Raw genomic sequence first — 20,459 nt, forward strand, 5'->3', positions numbered from 1 at the left:
CTTTTAAAACGTATATCATGACACTAAGAAATAAGGTGTTCTTGAAATATTTTTGAAATATTTAACTCTTAAAAATATTTATTAAAGATAAAACAACAAACTAAAAATAAAAGGAGAAAACAATATTCAAAAAATCGACAGCCAATGATGAAGCGCCACAATATGCTTCCCGCTGTGTAAATTACTATAGGCGGTGGAGTGGTGGGGCTGAGGCGTGTTTTTTGAAAGTATACAAAAAAAGTTATTTAAATTATTATAATCCAGACAATATCTTATACACATTATAAATATATGCCACATTTTATTATAAATATATGCCACATTATATTACAAATATATGCCACAATTTTGAAAACAAATTGGACAAAGTGGACTACATTATTTAATAAAACAATTACAATAGAATTGTGATATAATTTGAATTTTAATAGTAAAATCATTAAAATATCCTACTGGAAACATTTCAAGCCTTTTCATCCTACTGTTATACAAACTGACTGGAAATGTCTCTAACCACCAAAATTATTGACTTGGTATGTTTTGGTAAACAGCTTCTTCATATGTAACCAATATGTGAACATATATAGTTTAAACATACAGAAATATGGGTTCCTCTTCTTTATCCTGACCTTAACAATCCATCTAAGTTGAATCATCCTTTCATTATGTCCCTTGGCCCTGATTCTATAAACAGAGCGTTCAGCATGGCCATCGATCAACCACTAGGTGCCATTTGTAAAATTGTACCTAGCAGTGCCTAAGTGCCAGTAGACATTATAATATTAGGCACGGGTATATTAGGCCAGGGTTTTCTTGGCCTAATTTACTAGCATCTAAGGCAATCTACATCCAAACTCTACCCCTAACTATTTTTCAGGTAGATGCAGGCAAGTACAGTTAGGCACCTCAGTGTAGATGCCTATGTGGCTCCTACCAATGTAGACGCCTATCCGAAAATTAATTTTTTTTAATCGTTTTTTATTGGTTTTCAATGGTGTTATTCAATTTACAGTGCCAACTGAACCAATAAAAAAAAATTAAGTTAGATTCTTACATCGGTAAGTGTTCTGATGTAGGTGCCTATCAGTAGGTGCCATTTATAAAATCAGGACCCTTCTGTCAGAAGGGCAAATATTAAAAATTTTCTTACCCCTCTTCCTGGTTTTAAACCTCTGGCCTGTTAGAACTGGCTTCGGATGCTTATTCATAAAATTTCTGAAAGAGATAAACAATAAAAAAACATTTCATGCAGTCCATCGGTGTATCATCAATTCAAATTTAAAATATATTCTATTTCCAGTTTTAAAAATAAGCTATCTGGAGGCACAAATCTCTAGTATGTGGCTCTGCATTGTTTAATTATCGGTCAATTACTTTTGGATCAGTAACCCTTGCAAGACGGAAAAGCTGGTTTTAGAAAGTCACAAGTTCTACATCTAGAATACAGAACTGTTATTGATGAAAACATAAAAGATGGAGCCATTCCATGAATAATTTTATATATCAAGCAGCACATGTTTCCTCTTTGCTGGAGGACACTTTGCAATTGTTCCACCTTTGGAAAACTTTTCCCTTGTCAGTAGCAGGACGGGTGTCCCTTTACAATATGGTACTTTTCCCAAAGTGGTTATACTGATTTCAGGTGCTTCCCCTCTTACTGTCACCAGCCCATAGGGTTCAACTTACCAGAGGGATTCAACTCTATGTTTGGGGGGGGGGGGGAGGAAACCCCTGTATGACCTTTGTTAGGCTTTGCCTTCCTAAAGATAAGGGAGGATATGGATTGTTAAATATTCATTGGTATGCGATGGCTTGTCAAATGAGGCATATCAATGATTGGTTTCGGGGTACCTCTTATTTCTCTGTTACTGACTTACAATTGTCACTGCTATCCCCTTATTATATTAGTTATTTTCTACATGTCACAATACCGACCCTCCGCTCTACGGTGGCACATTATCCTATATTTGTCCCTGCGAAGCGGATATGGCGCTGGGTGTGTTGTTGTTTGAAACTGTCGCATAACATTTCAACTTTTCTCTCACTTCAGGGAAATGGGTATTTTCTACCGGATATGCAATCTGTTTCTTTTCAGCGGTGGGCCACATCTGGTTTACAATATGTTTTCCCAACTGTTTACTGAAGGAGGGTCAATTGACTTCCTTTGCTTGCTTGCAACGTACATTTGGACTTCCCGGCACGGATGATTTTGCATATTTACAGGTCAGACATTATGTTCATTCCCTACCTGCTAGTCATTGACGGACGCTTGTCAGGAGGCACTTTCAGAGATGTTTAGTTTATCTGCACAACTGATTCCTCTTCGTTTTCATCATGTGGGTATTCGAGACTGTCAATCAGACCCAAATTTTACTATATTAGCCACTGCTTGGGCAGAGGATCTCCAGTGTGAGCTTTCCACTCGTCAGTGGTGAAAAACTTGAGGAAAGTGTCCACCAATATAATACACTGGGAATTGCAGCTTAAGTTTGTTCTCTACCTTTATATACCGCCCATGCGAGCCTATTGGATGGGCATCACCCAGGTATATCAATGCCCGAAATATACTCAGTGAGGAGTGCTGCTACGCTGATATCTTTCAGAGTAGCGTTCTGAGATATCCCCAGTGTCTATATATCAAAGTTTAGTTCTTTGCCTCGAAATATACTCAAGCATACGCCTCGCTGGGACATATGTTTTGGTCCTGCCCTAGTATTCTTCAGTTCTGGCAGCGATTGGGTCACTACACTACCTCTCACTGGGGTAGGCGGTGGACTCCGACTCCCAGAGCACTATTTGGATTTTATACTATTGCTTCTCCCAAACCCAAAGGGCTTTCAGCTTTTGTGGCTAGAGTGATGTTACTGGGCAAGAAGGCAATTTTGTCCCAATGGCTGACCAGCGAACCCCCGACTTACATTCACTGGAGATCACTGATGATCATACATGCTTCATTGAAAAGGTGGCATTTTTCAGACTTGGACACTGGCCCAGGCCGGAGATTCTGTCTGATTTGGGAGCGTTTTTGGCTGAGTCTTACTCCTCTAGCTAGAAGTCAACTACTGAACTTATAATTTGTTATTGATTTTGTTTCCTGTCTTCGGGACCCCTTTTGTTTCTGTTTTGGGGGAGTGGGGAGGGGTGAGGATTTCACTTGTGCATAATTGTAAGTGTTCTGTTTGGTTTTGCTGTAGTTGTTTGCTTGCACACTGGAAAATTAATAAATACATTTAAACATATATCAAGCAGCACAATTTGAAGAAACTCCTGATCTCTATGGTTAGCCAATGAAGTAGAACATAATAGGGAATGGTTTTATCAAATTTCTTTAAAGAACAGATCAATCAAATTGCTATATTTTGTATAGTTTGTAGATTTATCATATTCTTGGGATACCCTAAATAAACTAAATTGCAATAATCCGGTTTAGACAGAATTAGAATTTGTACTATGTCCTAGATGCACTAAGAGGATCGATAAAACCGTGTGGGTCTGCACCGATCCGATTTTATGGCCGTTTCAGAAAGAGCTATCAATATACTAAAAGGTTTGCATGCAAATGATTCACACGGATGTTTGCCATAATCTCTGATTCTCCGATCTGATGAATTGCTATAAGAGTGGCTCTCACACATCCACAGAGCCGGCTTCAAGGGAAGCCTGAATAACTGAGATGAAGGGGAAAGTCTCCTGCCACTCAGCTGTTCGGGCAGGAAACCTTTCTTTTCCTTTTTTTAACAGGCACAGATCCTAATATTTGCCCCACTAGAAAAAATAGAAAAAAAGCACTCCCCTCAGCTGATGATAGCCCTCCCCAATGAACCAGCACTGGCACCGTGAACTGAACCCCCCCCCCCATGACAGCAAAAAAGGCAGGAGGGATGCCCACTCCCTCCTGCCATGGCATCTCCCCCCCCCCCCACCCCGCATAAAAAAAATTGGCAGGAGGGAAGCCCACTCCCTCCTGCCAATGGAGGCCCCCCAAAACTATTTCTTCCCCTCCCCATTCCATCCCCCAAAAAGGCAGGAGGGATGCTCACTCCCTCCTGCCACCGGATGCTCCCCCAAACTCCCCCTCCCCTGGTACCTTTGTCTGTTACAGGGAAGCACAGTCTCTCCTCCTTTAAGGTTCACTGATCCTAAATGGTGGGCCTTCCCTCCTCAGAGTATCATGTGTTGCACGGGGAAGGGCCCAAGGACCTGACTGATTCATACACCTAAGGTCCCTTCCAAGTGGAGGGGGCCTTAGGCATCTGAGCATGTGCCATCCAAAATGGGCCTTCCCCTCCCTGGTGCATCTTGGGATGCACCGGGGAGGGGCCTGAGGCTCTGATTGGCCCAAGTTGCTAACACCAGCAATGGGTATATGCAAATTTAGTGAATCTTCGCTGTCTGCCGACCTCATTTGCATGCGTGATTTTTTGAGAATGCCTCGCTTTTTTCAATTCGCTATCAAAACGGCTGTGTTAACAGACCGTTGCTTTTTAATGCGGTTTTTGGAGAATCCTGGCCTCAGTGCCTTAAAACATATACAGACAAGTTTGAAAACATTCTTGCCTCAATTGACAACCAATGCAATCTATAGTAATACTGCGACAGATTTCAAGCTGCTCGAGAGCAGGTGTAAATATCCTTGCCTACAAGGTAAGCAAAATTTCTGCAGATTACATTGGCATTTTATAAAGAAACATAGGCTCTTATTATAAAAGTATCTCATGTACATGTGTAGATTTACACGTGAATTCAATATTGATTTTAGAAAGCTATTTGCTTATGGAGATCTACAGGGCATATATATTTCAAAGAGGTACAGTGGGAGCATGGTCTGGATGGGGCTTAGACAGGACAAAAATTCCCATTTTACAAAGGAAATATACATTTATGGGAAAAACTTTTCCCATGGGGTTTTACAGCAGCTCAGAGGCAAGTACAGGTATTTAACATTTCTTGTTTTAGCCAGGGATTCACATGAGAGGTTAACGGAGTCTTCTCCTTAATCCTCAATTGTTTATTTCTACTTCCAAAATGAACCAAATTAAAATTATGGCCACACTACTTGATTGGCAGTACTTAAAGGTGTAGATTTCTAAAATAGGGCAGTTACATGTTAAAAATGCTTGGACTGCACTCTTCATTTTATCCACATGTGTTTCTAACATGGCTGGTCTCGCTGCATATGCATTTCTCCAGGTATTTTATAAAAGGTTCTGTGCAAACAAAGTCTGTTATAAAATATCACTAATATTGAGTACATCCTCACCTGGACTTCTCAATTCTGACCTACATGTTTTATGTAAAATTGGGCTCCATAACACCTATGACATTCATTTTTGAAGCAGATGGCATTTTTGAAGCAAAATGACAATATATATATACATACACATACAATATGGCAAAATGGCAATATATATACACACACACACACACATATATATATATATATATATATATATATATATACACACACACACATCTGCCGAAAACATCCAAATCATGATTTTCGAAAGGCAGAATTTGGGCTTTTACATTGTAGTTCAACCAAATAGCAAGGGTGTGTGTTGGAGATCTGTCTTGGGTTGGGCTAGGGCAGGTCAAATTAGGACATCTTTCAGCAATAATGGAATGGGAAGTTTCAAGTTTATTAATACCTGATATACCGCTTTATATTCCTAAGCTTTATATCATACTCTGTTAAAAATTAAAAGTAAGGGGTATTACAAACATAATAAAAATGTTAAACAAATCAACACCAAACCAGACTAGATACAAAAGGGAAATGGGTGGGAATGCATTGCTTTAATAAAAATGTTAAACAAATCAACACCAAACCAGACTAGATACAAAAGGAAAATGGGTGGGAATGCATTGCTTTAAAAAAAAAAAAAAAAAGTGATGGGGAAGGAAAAACCAAAAGGGAATGTGGAGAAATTTCCATCGTGATCCAGGTCTAGATCTTGTACGTATCTTTAAAGAGAAAGGTTTTAAGCATAGATTTGAATTTAGAGCAATTAAGATTCTTGCCGCAGTGTTGATGGTAGTGAGTTCCATAACGTTGGAGCTATCACTGAGAAAATTGTTTTATGGGTCATGTTGTTGAACAATTGCTGAATGGAAGGGATTGCAAGAAGGCCTTGTTGGGAAGAACAAAGTGATCAGGAGTTACAAATGGAATCAACAATCTATCAATGAAAGCAGGCGAGTGGTTAGTACTCTAAAGGTGAGAAAAAATATTTTATATGTAATTCGGTGAGATATGAGGAGCCTGTATGCTTGTTTCAGAAGTGGGGTGATGTGATCAAATTTCTTGCAGTGTTTTAAATAATCTGTAATCTCCTTTTTGTGTAATACCCTGGTAAAGAGAGTTACAGCAATCTAGATTGGAAATGATTAGCAAATGAATGAGAATGTTGAGAGATTTGGTATCCAGAAGCAATGAGAGTGAACAAATCATTTTAAGCTTGAAGAAACATTTCCATACTATTGAGCTGATTTGTGCGTGGAAGGAAATTTATCATCCAGAATAACACCTATGAGTTTGATTGTAGATAAAATTTGATTTGATGCAGATTGGGGATACGAGTGGTTCATAATCTCCAGCGGAAGAGAGTATGGCTTTAGATTTATTGATGTTGAGAGATAGAAAGTTCTTGGAAAGCCGATTACTGATGAGGTTCAATTTTTGGTTGATCTCCTGTATTTTCAACACATTATGCATATGAACAGGATGCAGGAGCTGGATATCATCAGCGTAAGCAAAGATTGTAAATCCAACAGATTGAGCAATTGCCAGAAGAGGGGCAAGGAAAAGGTTGAACAACATTGGGGACAGAATGGAGTCTTGTTGAGCATGGGTAAGCACAAATGCACTTCTAAGCAGCAGAAAGCTGCTAGCTTCACTCTAGGTGTGTAAAAAGTATATGGAAAATAACACATGACGCAAATTTTATTAAAATAGTTATTTCCGTTTATTGTCATAATGGACCTCAAAAGGTTAATTTTGCGTCATCTGGGAAATCTTTACATACGCCAAAACACTAGCCTTTCTGACAAAGATCTCAACTCAATAATTCGTTGCATCTCAATTTGTACCTTTTGTCCTGCATGACATCATTACTTGTCAACCAATCCATTAACAGAGGCTGTCCTTAAATTTGGACAAAGAACTTCCTTTTAACATGGAATAAAAGTTTCAGAAATCATATTTTCTGTTTACATTCATTTCTGAATATACATTATTACATATAGCCAAAGAAAGCTTTAAATCTAAACCTGCTTATCTGTTTCAAGAGAGCCTGTATTTCAAAGTGTTGAAAAGTTCATGTCCCCCTCCTGCTCTGTTCTTTACAAGAACTGACAGTTTCAAATTTCACACAAACTCAGAAACCCCAGATGTTGCCTCCCAGGCTCCCTTCAAGTTTCTTTAGGTTGCAAATATATAAAATATGTTTTTCAAAACCCACTCTCGTGTTTAGTATACCTTCACATATCTTTCATTCGTTCATTCGTTCGGGGCCCCTTTCATCCACAGATCCACACAATATATTTCATTCATATTTAATGCAAGAAAGCTTTTCTTCTATGCCCAGTATTGGAATGTAAAATCAAGCTATCCAGCCCAAGCACATCTGGTATCAATTAGACCCATGAGGCTTAAGGTGGGAAGCTGAACAAAGAACCTGAGAGGACAAAGAACAGCAGGGAACCAAGATGGAGTTCTTAATACAAGATGGAGTTCTTAATCTCTTTCTATGTATCATGTATATCCTAATTACCTCTGGTCTGGCTTAATAGCAAAATACATAAAAAGAATATTATTATGCTTTTCCTTAATATTAATCTGTAGTGTGTTTTTCTGGCCTTGGCTACATCCATATTCAGATTTTTTATTCACCATATTTTTGTACGCTTCTATTGGGCGTGGCCTTAACTAACACATATGCTTGTATCTAACTAGAGTTACCCAGAACCATATGAAAAGCAGGCGTTTTTATAGAAAAACTCCACAAAATACTCCACAAACACATCTTATTCATTATCATAAGAACATAAGAACTGCCTTCTCCGGATCAGACCCATGGTCCATCGAGTCCGGCGATCCGCACACGCGGAGGCCCAGTCAGGTATACACCTGATATAGTTCTAGTCACCCATATCCCTCTATGCCTCTCGTAAGGAGATGTGCATCTAATTTGCCTTTGAATCCTAGCACAGTGGATTCCTTAATAACCTCCTTTGGGAGAGCATTCCAGGCGTCTACCACTCGCTGCGTGAAGCAGAACTTCCGGACATTTGTCCTAGACTTGTTCCCCCCTTAGCTTCAAACCATGTCCTCTTGTCCTTGTCACGTTGGACAATGTAAATAATTTATTTTCCTGCTCTATTTTATCGATGCCTTTCAATATTTTGAACGTCTCGATCATGTCTCCTCGCAGCCTCCTCTTCTCAAGGGAGAACAGTCCCAGTTTCTTGAGTCGTTCCTCATATTCCAAGTTCTCCATACCTCTTATTAGCTTCGTTGCTCGTCTCTGCACCCTCTCCAGCAGTTTTATATCCTTTTTTAGGTTTGGAGACCAATGTTGGACACAGTATTCCAAGTGTGGTCTGACCATTGCTCTATAAAGTGGCATTATAACTTTCCTCGATCTACTCGTGATTCCTTTCTTTATCATGCCTAACATTCTGTTTGCTTTCTTTGCCGCTGCCGCACATTGTGCTGATGTCTTCAGGGTCCTATCTATCAGTACACCCAGGTCCTTTTCTTGTTCACTCTTACCAAGAGTTGCGCCTGACATTCTATACTCGTGTTCCTTATTCTTACTACCTAAATGCATTACTTTGCATTTCTCCACGTTGAACTTCATCTGCCATTGCTCTGCCCATTTCTCTAACTGATACAAGTCGCTCTGGAGTTCCTCGCTATCCTCCTGCGACCTGATTGCCCGGCATAGCTTTGTGTCGTCTGCAAACTTAATGATCTCACTGGATATTCCGTCTTCCAGGTCATTGATATAAATATTAAATAGGATCGGCCCAAGTACCGAGCCCTAGGGCACACCACTAATCACTTTCTCCCAGTCTGAGAACTTCCCATTTATGCCCACTCTCTGCTTTCTGTTTTCCAGCCATTTGCCTATCCACCTTTGTATATCTCCCTCTATTCCATGGCTTTGTAGTTTCCTGAGAAGTCTTTCACGTGGAACCTTGTCGAATGCTTTCTGGAAGTCCAAATATATTATGTCCACCGGCATTCCACTATCAATTTGCTTGTTCACGGTCTCAAAAAATTGAAGTAAATTCGTTAAACATGATTTCCCTTTCCTGAACCCATGTTGACTGGGTTTCAGCAAATCGTGTGTATCTAAGTGCCGGACTATGCTATCCTTGATCAGTGCTTTAACCATCTTTCCAGGGACAGACGTAAGGCTCACAGGTCTGTAGTTGCCCGGTTCTCCTCTCGATCCTTTTTTGAAAATTGGCGTGACGTTCGCTATCTTCCAGTCATCTGGTATCTGTCCAGTTCTGATTGTCAGATTGGCGAGTTTTTGCAATAACTCTCCGATTTCAACCTTCAATTCCTTTAAAACTCTCGGGTGAATTCCATCCGATCCAGGGGATTTGTCACTTTTAAGTTTGTCGATCTGGTAGTATATCTGGTCCAACTCCACTTCAACTGTGGTGAGGCTGTCTTCTATTACTCCACTAAACACTTTCACTGCTTCTGGTATTTTTGCGGTATCCTCATCCGTAAAGACAGACGCAAAGAAGGAATTTAGTTTGTCTGCAATTTGTTTATCTTCCTTAATGTACCCTTTTCTTCCCTGGTCGTCCAGGGGTCCCACCGCCTCTTTTGCGGGTTTTTTCCCTTTCACGTATCTAAAGAAGGGCTTGAAGTTTTTGGCCTCTTGTGCTATTTTTTCCTCATAGTCCTTTTTGGCATCCCTCACCGCCTTGTGACATTTCTTCTGATCATCTTTATGTTTTTTCCATGCTTCGGTTGTTTTCATGTGTTTCCATTTTTTGAAAGAGTCCTTCTTTTCTTTTATGGCTTCCCTCACCTGTCTGGTAAGCCATGCCGGTTCTCCCTTACCTTTTGTTCTCCCTTCTTTGGAGATCCTCGGAATGTGGAGATTTTGTGCTTCTGTGATAGTATTTTTCAGTAGGGACCATGCCTGGTCTACCGTTTCAAGTTTGTCCACCTTTTTCTTGAGTCGTTGTTTCACCATGGCTCTCATGCAATTGTATTTGCCCTTTTTAAAGTTAAAGGTTTTGGTTAAGGTTTTGGCACGTTTTCTATTCCCGATGTCAAGCTTAAAGTTGATCACATTGTGATCGCTCGTCCCCAGCGGTACCGTAACTTCTACTTCTTTTGTCGGTCCCGTGAGGCCATTTAGTACCAAGTCCAGGGTGGCGTTGCCTCTTGTCGGCTCTTTTACCATTTGTTCCAGGAAGCAATCCCCTAGCGCCTCCAGGAACTTGGCCTCCTTGCCGCAGTTGGAGGTTCCTAGTTTCCAGTCTATCATCGGGAAATTGAAGTCTCCCAATATTATTACATTGCCCGTCTTGCATTCTTGTTTGATTTCCTCTATCATTTCTGAGTCAGTTTCCTCCGCCTGTCCTGGGGGACGATAGTAAAGGCCAATTTTCGTGTCTGCGCTGTTTTGGCCTGGAATCTTGATCCAGAGGGACTCTAGCTTCTCTTTCATTTCCGTCGTAGCCACTTCAACAGATTCTATTCCTTCCTGAACATATAGGGCAATACCTCCACCTTTCTGCCCTACTCGATCTCTTCTATATAGTTTGTATCCCTGTATTTTGTTTCCTAGACTTCTAGCATTCGTATACATACATTTGAGTGCTAGAAGTCTAGGAAACAAAATGGGGGAACTAGAGACAATAGCAAGACATGATAAGTTGGAAATCATTGGCATAACAGAAACATGGTGGAATGAAGAAAACAAATGGGACACAGTACTACAGGGACACAAACTATATAGAAGAGATCGAGTAGGGCAGAAAGGTGGAGGTATTGCCCTATATGTTCAGGAAGGAATAGAATCTGTTGAAATGGCTACGACGGAAACGAAAGAGAAGCTAGAGTCCCTCTGGATCAAGATTCCTGGCCAAAACAGCGCAGACACGAAAATTGGCCTTTACTATCCATTCTATAGCACCCCCTAGAGTCCACGAGTGCCATTACTGCTCATTGTGGAACCCCCCAAAATGTCCAAGGCAAAAAAGAAGTACATTTTTATCTAGACCTGTTTCAATCATGTCCGGGATATAAAAGGATGTCCTAATTGAGCAACTGACCACTACAGGGATGAAGACATGACCCCCCTCCATCTTCCAGTGGTTACTGATCCTCTCCTACCTTTCTAAGAAGTGAAAGTGGAAGTGGATTCTAGGCTCTATAATATCTTCAGATATTATGAGCATTCCTAGTAACAGCAGAAAGTGTAATACAATACAATAAAGTACAATACAATGACACTTGTATACCGCCAATACTTTCAAGTTCGCAGCGGTTTACAAGAAAAGAACCAAAATATTTTGGGAAATGAATAGATCAATCTAGATCAACAAATTTCAAACTCAGAAATATTCCTTGAATAAGATTGTTTTTTGTTCTTTTCTAAAAGAAGACTAATTGAAAGTATGTAATATTATAACGATTAAGAATTGTCCAATATTTGGAAGTCTGAAAAGCTATGGGGGTAATAATAAAAAAAAACACGTCTAAAAAGTGTCCTAAATGGCTACTTGGACGATCAAAAAGCCTGATCGTCTAAGTACCCATAACCAAAGCTGGTTTTTAGACGTATCTAAAACCAACTTAGGCCTTTCCCCTGCCTCTAAACGCACAGAGAGAAAAGAGGTGTGTTTAGAGGAGGGGAAAGGGCGGGCAGTGGGCAGGAGATGGGCCGACCTACACCTAGCCGTACAACAGGTATAACCAATACAGTTTAGTCGGCACTTAGACCTTTTTCACTTAGACGAAATAAAACCAGGTCTAAGTGCCGAAAAATGGGCCGCTGAGCTGATGGCCGTTGGCGCCATCAGTTCAGCGGCCCGGCAACCTAACCATAGCGGCAGGAGAGATGCCTCATCTCCCCTAACGCGATGCCATCACTCCTCCTTCGCCTAAAAGCCCTTCTGTTGGACGTTTTTGGCTTAGGCGTTTTTTTGTTTCATTATGGCTTAAAAGTGTAGACGTGCTGTGGGGGTACTTTTAGACGTAGTGGAGATTGGGCGTTTAGGCAGGGGAAGGCCATAATCAAAACATGGACGTTTGTTTTGGTTATGGACACTTTCCCTGCTTCTGGGTTGAACGTTTAGGGACTTAGGCCAAAAGGGGACTTAGACGCTTTTTTTGATTATGCCCCTCCACTTGTTTATCATGAATTGTAGATCTCTTCACACCTTTAGCAGATGGACATATAAATGGACAGCTATTGCACTGTCTTTTATTCTTAGCAGACACAACACAATTAAAATGGAATATCATATAGATAGGACAATCACCTGAGAAGATTTTATAAAGAATACAACAAAACTTAAATGAAATCCTCACTTCCATAAGTAACCAATGAAGTTTTATCTAAGAACTTGAGAGTCTATCATATTTATTTAGAGAAAAAAAAACAACTGTACTGCTGTATTTTGAACAGTTTGTAATCTCAGAGCAATCTGCTTCGAGAAACCCAGAAAAATTATGTTACAATAATCCAATTTTGACAATATAAGAGCTTGTAAACAATTCAAATAACATTGCATTGTTTATGAACTCTTCCCTCCATGGACATGGGGCGAGTGGTTAAAAATCCCCGTTCTTATTCTATTAGGAACATAAGAGCTTGGACCTGAATTGCTGCGGTTCAAATAGTTTCCTAATGCGCCTTAATTTCCTCAATAAAAAAATGGAAATTTAACTGTGGTATTCATATAGGGGACCTTTTATTAAGGCGTGCTAACCAATTTAGTGTGCGCTAAATTGTTTAGCGCGCCTTAGTAAAAGAAAACTATGGTGTACTAAAGATAAAGTTTGATCAAAATAGACACCTAAGATCTTTTTACCTTAGGTGATGAAGCATATCTAACAATGGGTCAGTATTATCATCTAAAAGAAGAAACTTTTTTATTTTTTTATAAGTATTTAGTTTTAATTTATATTCTGACAGCCAATAACTTGTGAAGGTGATTTCTTTTTCAACAATTTTACTAACATCATCAAAACAGGAGTAAATGGGAACCATAATGGTATGATCAGTGTAACTGTGAAGTGGGCTTTGAGCAATGGGGCCCAGGTGTAACTCCCACTTTAACTCTTATTTCTCTACAAATAGTGAGTCATCTAGCACACAGAAATACCTACTGTACCTGAATTTTATAACACACTTGCAAGTGTGATGGTTATTGTAGGGGTGTATCTTTAGGTACAGTAAGTTTTTATCTGTTCCTGGAGAGCTCATAATAACATATAAAGGAATTAAGGTGGGATTTGTACCTGGATCCTAGGGTGACCAGGTTACTCATTCCAGAAGTGAGACTTTTTGGGCAGTCCTGGATTTCTGCCATCCTCATCCTGGTGTATTATGGGACCTGCAGCATTGATTTCAATGGATAGAATAATGGACTAAATACTAAACTGCTTTGGGATGTAATTTTAAAACCAGGACTGGCCAAAACGTCCCTTCTGGAATGGGTAACCTGGTGATCCTACTTAGTCCCACTATTTAAAGTCCACTGCACAAACCATTATTTTTTATTTTATTTATTCACTTTTCCATACTGTTTCTCCCAAGGAAGCTCAGAACGGTTTACATGAATTTATTCAGGTACTCAAGTATTTTTCCCTCTCTGTCCCGGCGGGCTCACAATCTATCTAATGTACCTGGGGCAATGGGGGAATTAAGTGACTTGCCCAGGGTCACGAGGAGCAGCGTGGGTTTGAACCCACAACCTCAGGGTGCTGAGGCTGTAACTTTAACCACTGTGCCACACACTCCCCATTAAGCTGCCCCTTGCTCTGCAGGGACATCTGTGTGGCCATTTTTGTATAAATGATGCCAGACAGATGTTTTAGTGTCTGCTTTTCTGGAATATATATTTTGGAAAAAGGGTGCTCATTTTGGATATTTTCAATGCAAGAATATCCTTCTCATAAATTTCAACGGGAAATACCAACATTTTTTCCTATTTAAAAATGGCTGTTAGATGGATTTTCTTTTTTAATGTTCTGAGCAGGTCATCCCAGTTCTGATTTGGAGGTTCATTTGAAAATGCCTCTCTATGTATCTTTATAAAATACTGGCTAGGTAACTGCCTACTTGCCTCTTTAACCACAAACTCTGTTACAAATTTACCTTCTTAAAGTATATACTGGTGTTGTAGAGAACGTGATCTCTGCTAATCCAGTCCTTCAAAAACACCAAAATGTAAGTGGACTATAAGCAACTTTTTCCAACAGAATAGATACTCAGGGCAAATTCTATAAATGGCGTCCTGATTGTAGGCAGCGGTAGGCATCCTACCGCTGTCTAACCAGCCAATTGGGACGCTTTTTTTTTTTAAAAAAGACACCCCGAGAAATTCAACTCACATTGTACGTTTTTTCATGAGCTTAGGGAGATGCGTAGGACTACCTATGCTTGCCCAAGACTAGGCATGAGCATGCTTTCACCCGGAAGTGACCTTAGGTGAGATTAGACAGCCCCAGGCATTTTCCTAGGGCTGCAATAGGCACCAGAAATGTAGGCCAGCAAAATACTGGCCCACATTTCAAATAAATGCAGCTGCTGAACTGATCGTGGCAAGAGAATCTCCCTGCCGTGATCAGTTTAGTGACAGCAGCAGAGAACCTGTCCTTCCATGAAATTACCGGCAGGAGGGATGCCAAGTCCCTCCTGCTGGAACCCTCCAAATATCCACGGCAGAGGAAGTGCCCAATTTCTCCTACAGCCATCGCCTGAAGATCACCAGCAGGAGGGATGCCCAGTCCCTCCTACCAGAACTGCTGAAGCCTCCCCTCCCCCCCTGAATGTCTGCCCAATTCTTCCTGCCACCCCCCACCCCCCGAAGATCAACATCAGGAGGGATGCCCACTCCCTCCTGCCGGAATCCCCCTGAAAAATTGCCCACCCCAGTACCTTTTTCTTGTGGGCCAGCTAGAGGGATGCTTATTTCCTCCAGCCGTCAGGCCCGCTGCCACAGAATGGTGGGCCATCCCCTTCCCAGTGCATCCTGAGTGGCTTAGGCGCTTAAGGCCCCTCCCATAGGAGGGGCCTTAGGTTCCTGGGCCAGCTGGAATCTTAGGCCTTCCTCCCAGTACATTATAGGATGCATTGGGAGGGAGGCCTAAGATTCCGGTTGGCCCAGGTGCCTAAGGCCATTCGAATGGGAGGGACCTTAGGTGCCTGGACCAATCAGGGTCTTAGGTCCCTCTCTGGTGCATCCAAGGATGCACTGGGTAGGGGAAGGCCCACCATTTTCTGGAGCTGGGCCTTCCGGCCACAGGAAGTAAGAACAACCTCTGGCCGGCCTATAAGAAAAAGGTACGGGGAATCTGGGTGGGCTTGGAGGGTGTTGGGGTGGGAGCAAGTTTTTTTTTTTTGGGGGGGGGGGGTTCTGGCAGGAGGGACTGGGCATCCCTACTGCCGGTGATCTTCGTTGGGGGAAGGAAGGGACATCCCTCCTGCCATTGATCTTTGGGGGAGTTGGGGGGTGGGGGTTCTGGTAGGATGGACTGGGCATCCCTTCTGCCGGTGATCTTTGGCGATCGTGGCAGGAGGAATTGGGCCAACTGCCTGCTGTGGACATTCAGGGGGAGGGGCTTCAGGGGTTCCAGTAGGAGGGACTGAGCATCCTTCCTGCCTGTGATCTTCGGGGGATGGCGGCAGGAAGAATTGGGCACTCTTCCAACCGCAGACATTTGGGGGGGGGGGCTTCGGAGGTTCCGGCAGGAGGAACTAGGCATCCCTCCTGCCAGCCAACTTCGTGGCTGGAGGGTTTCCTGCCACGGCCGCTGAGCTGATCGTGGTAGGGAGATTCCCTTGCTGCGATCAGCTCAGCGGCAATACGCTTCTCTAACCTGGTTAGAGAACCGGGGTGGTTAGGCAGGGTTAGGCGTCTTTCTGTTAGGACAGACGCAATTTTATATAGGACACCCATGTGTGATTTTCAAAAGCCACTTAGGCAGCTGCTGAGATTGGGTGTCCTTTACAGAATCTGGCTCTTGTTCTATTTGACTGTGGCAATTAATAACCATTTTTCCCTAAAGGTTTTATGTATAAGTACTCTCTGATTTTCTTCTGGTGCCATAATCATTTAACCCATATTTCAAACTTTTTACCAATGACAGCATGCCAGTTTTGCAAGAGAACTGAAACCTATCTAACTATTCCCAGTGGCCTCAAAGCACCAGCAAGGAAGTAGTCCCTGGGACACACACATGTTCATTTTTATACAGTGTCTCTCATCCATAGACAAACATAGTGAAATAAGCCACACTTAAATGCTTAGCTCCTCTGCATCACAGTTTAATGATTTCACATCTCTGAGCTTATCTACAGAAGAGGTTTTTCCTCTGCAAACAGCAGCTAATTTCTCTTTTTTTGCAGCAATTCCGGCAACTAGTGTGTCTGCAAAGATATTTGGATTGAAAAGATTCCCAACAAGATGCCTGGAAAACAAGCAAGACTCACCAGATACAGCCAATTTAAGAGCAGCAGGACATGCGGGTTTCTCCTCTGACAGTAGTCTGAGCGCGGGAGGTTTGTCTGCCTTCTATATTTAGCTTAAAAACTGCTGCACTCTAATCTGCACCAGTGAGGCAGGGGCAGGCTTTATAAGGGAATCATTATAGCACTGGCCCAAAGAGGGCAAAAGCATTGCCAACAAGAACTGAATCAGCATGTTCCTAAGCACAAAAGGGCCCTACAGCCCAGAAGGGGTTAACATGAAGGAACCCAGCTTACAGAAAAAGAAAACATGATTTTCTACACTGCAAAGTGTACAATATAGTTTACAGCATAGAAAACTTTCTCTGGCCTAATAACAAGAACAACTAATGAGGATATTACATTGGAAAATATAAATTAAAAGCTGACACCAGCTAAAAGAATAGTAACAATAGCAACTGCCCATAGCTGTTTAAATACAAATGAAAAATAATAATTAACAGGCTGTAAATATTTGACTGCACAGATTCTTGTAGGAGGGAGTGATGCACTAGGGCTATGTTTGGGGGAAATGAAGGATGTGGGACAGCTATTGAGTTTTCTTCCTTAACATTAAGAATCATTCAAAGTCTCCAAACTATTAATGAAACTGGGTACATTTGTTGTGATTTATGTGCAAAAAAATTAAACAGGTGGTTCACAAACATTCCTGAAGGCATATGCCTGCATTTTGGGGATGGGGATGAAATACAGGGCAGGGAATTATTTCAGAAGCACAAAGTTTCAGAATGCAAACAGTTTCCAATCAGGAGATCCGTGAGACATAGGAGGAAAAGATCAGTTTGACCAATGAGCATACTACGTGGTCAGCTCGAGCAGCAGCATCTAGAAGGCAGAAAAGAGCACCTGCAGTCAAAGCAAAGCAAGAGGTCTTTCTTGACGGTCACAAAGGACCATTTGAGTGTAGCTTTACCTGCAAGCCAGGAGGGCAATTTTTAAATATCCCATTTTCCTAGGTTTTTGGATATTACCCCATTATGGGGCTCATAATAATAATTTTTAAAAAAGTCCAAAAAGTGGCCTAAATGGGTACTTGGACGATCAAAAAGCCTGATCGTCCAAGTACCCATAATCAAAGCTGGTTTTAGACATATCTAAAACCAGCTTAGGCCTTCCCCTGCCAACCGGAATAAGCCCAGTAGCCTTAGGCCCCTCCTGTGGACCGGGCTTTCGCCTAAAAGCTCTTGTTTTGGCTGTTTGGGAGTTAGGCTTTTTTTTTTTTAGGTCGATTATATGGTGTTAGTGTAGACGTGGTGGTGGTCTCAGCGTTTAAACAGCTGAACGTAGAGGCAGGCCATTATAAAAAAAAAAACAACAACCCTCCTTTTGGATGGTTTTTTTTTTTGAAAATGGACATTTTGCTTGCTTCTACTTTCAAAGTTTAAGGCCCTAGGCCAAAAGGGGACTTAGACGTTTTTTTTTTATTATGCCCTTCACGTATTTATATTAGAAATAAAGTTTAATATTTAAAAATATAGGTCCTGAACTGTGTTTGCCAAAGGCAGTGAGGGCCAGATTCTATAAAAACTACCTATGTGCAGCTACATTGTAGGCACCGTTCAGCGCAGTTGTCAATCAACTGCTAGGCATCACTTATAGAATCCCACCTAGTGGCACCTAGGCATCCTAGAGATAGGCACCAGTATATCTGACAAGGTTTTACTTGGTCTAATTTATCGGCGTCTAACTAGAAACTTAGCGATGCATAAGTCAACCATGCTTATTTTTCAGTTACTATTTATTTCTATAGCACTACCAGAACAGTACATTAAACATGCATGAGACAGACCCTGTTCGAAAGAGCTAACAATATAATTAAGACAGACACACAGAACAAAAAGGGTGAATTTATGGACAAGTAATTCAATTTCTAAATCTTGGTGCCATAAAGCTATTACCCTGTCTAAGGGCTGCATACTGCTTGCATTTTAAGCTTATACCAAATAGATATGGTATTCATCGTGTGTGGGGCCTTTAAAAACTGGTCATCCAAGCTACCAGTCCCTCCCCGTTTCTTTTGCAGTGAAAAGTAATAATGTCTAGCCTGTAGGTATGCCCAGAAATAATTGGAAGGCAGTGCCCAATGAGACCAGAGTTGAGAAAAGGTGGGGAAGGCTTCCGCCCCCGCAGCTAATAGGTGCCTCAAACTGCCGCAGCCCCTTTTAGCCCGCAATGCGAACCAGAAATTCCCCATTCCTGAAGGAAACTCTACATCACCCACCAGCTGCAGAAGTAGAGATGCCTGATGGGATCGTTTTTGCCTCTTGCATCACCATTTCCATGCTAATCTAAGAGGTGTTATAAAATGGAATTTAGAACGTGTCCCCAATACTACCAATGGAGACATGTAGAACAAGGTCAAAAAGGAATGGGGTGCACACCTGGTGGTTATCCATGACACCCTCATGTACAAAGCACATCAAGGCAGCCACATTGTATACAGTAGTCTAATGTCCGGTAGGCTAAACTGCCCATCAGCCTGTCCAAAGCAAGCTTGGAAAAACTGATCCTAGCTGTCTTATTTTGCCAAATGAACGAGGTATTAATAGATCAGAAAGCTCATTTATCTTTGTTAGTTATCCAAAGAGGGATTGTTTGCAGGGGGTACAAAATCTTAGGTAACAGTACCATTTTAATCAGGGCTATCTGGCCCTGCAAAGTTAGTGGCAGATTCCTCCATTTAACGCATAGGTTTTGAATGTTATCTATACGATTTAAGACATTGTATTGATATATGACTTTGGGATGCACACTCAGATAGACCCTCAAATATCTCATGGGCTTTGCAACTGGTGGCATAGGCAGATTATTATGCCATCGCTCGTGGTGTGCAGATGCTAAGGCCAACAGCTCAGATTTAGCACAATTAACCTGTAGTCTGGATATTTTCCCAAACTCCCACACCAGTGCCAGAGCTCTATCTAGTTGTAGATGAGACTGATTTAGATATAGAAGTACGTCATCAGCGAAAAGGTTAATTTTGCTTTCCTTATCCCCAATTCGAATGCCTGTAATGGTAGGTTCCGTCCTTAGCTTAATAGCAAGCGGTTCTATAGCCAAGAGGAAGAGAAGAGGGGACAATGGACACCCTTGTCTGGCTCCTCTTTCCAAATGGAAGGGTTGGGTACAATGACTATTGACAAGCAGGCGAGCCTTTGGTTGGAAATACAAACTACAAACCCACTCCTGAAATCTCCCTTCCAATCCATAGGCACCCATAAACCAAAAGAGGTACTGCCAAGATATGCTATCTAGAGAATGACATGGGGACAAATTTGTCCTAGTCCCCGCAGGAACTCAATTTCCCCATCACGTTCCCGTGAGTTCTGTCACTGTCCCTGCTCCATTCCTGTAAGCTCTGCTTTAACCATAGAAGCCTCAAACACTTATGATTTTAAAGTGTTTGAGGGTTGTGTAAATGAGAACGGAGCTTGCATGAATGGGGCAGGGACAGGAAAGAACTCATGGGGATGGAATGCGGAAATGAGTTCCCGCGGAGACAGGGAAAAATTTGTCCCCGTGTAATTCTCTAATGCTATCGAATGTCTTTTCCCTATCCAAGCCTACTATGGTTGCCATGCTAAACTAAACTAAACTAAACCTTAAGCTTATATACCACATCTTCTCTATAAGAATAGAGCTCAACACGGTTTACAGAAAAATTAAAGAAAAAAAAATACAATAGGGATTGGGATAATATAGAAGGAAACAAAGATCACAATT

General features: G+C 41.5%; 1 protein-coding gene across 2 annotated transcripts in view; it reads right to left on the reverse strand.

The window, feature by feature from the left end:
• The window catches only part of BZW2 (basic leucine zipper and W2 domains 2), a 201,782-nt gene that overhangs the window by 110,073 nt on the left and 71,250 nt on the right, over nucleotides 1–20,459 (reverse strand). The window contains exons 1-2 of one of the 2 annotated variants that reach the window (XM_033930966.1): nucleotides 16,701–16,784; nucleotides 1,151–1,215 (exon numbers count right to left, since the gene is read on the reverse strand). In XM_033930966.1, coding sequence (XP_033786857.1) covers nucleotides 1,151–1,208 — 58 coding nt within the window. In that variant the 5' untranslated portion in view covers nucleotides 1,209–1,215; nucleotides 16,701–16,784. Of the gene's footprint in view, nucleotides 1–1,150; nucleotides 1,216–16,700; nucleotides 16,785–20,459 lie in introns of those variants that run through there. The other variant, XM_033930967.1, reaches the window with a different exon arrangement.

This window comes from Geotrypetes seraphini, chromosome 2 (assembly GCF_902459505.1).
Source record: "Geotrypetes seraphini chromosome 2, aGeoSer1.1, whole genome shotgun sequence".
Lineage (NCBI taxonomy): Eukaryota > Metazoa > Chordata > Amphibia > Gymnophiona > Dermophiidae > Geotrypetes > Geotrypetes seraphini.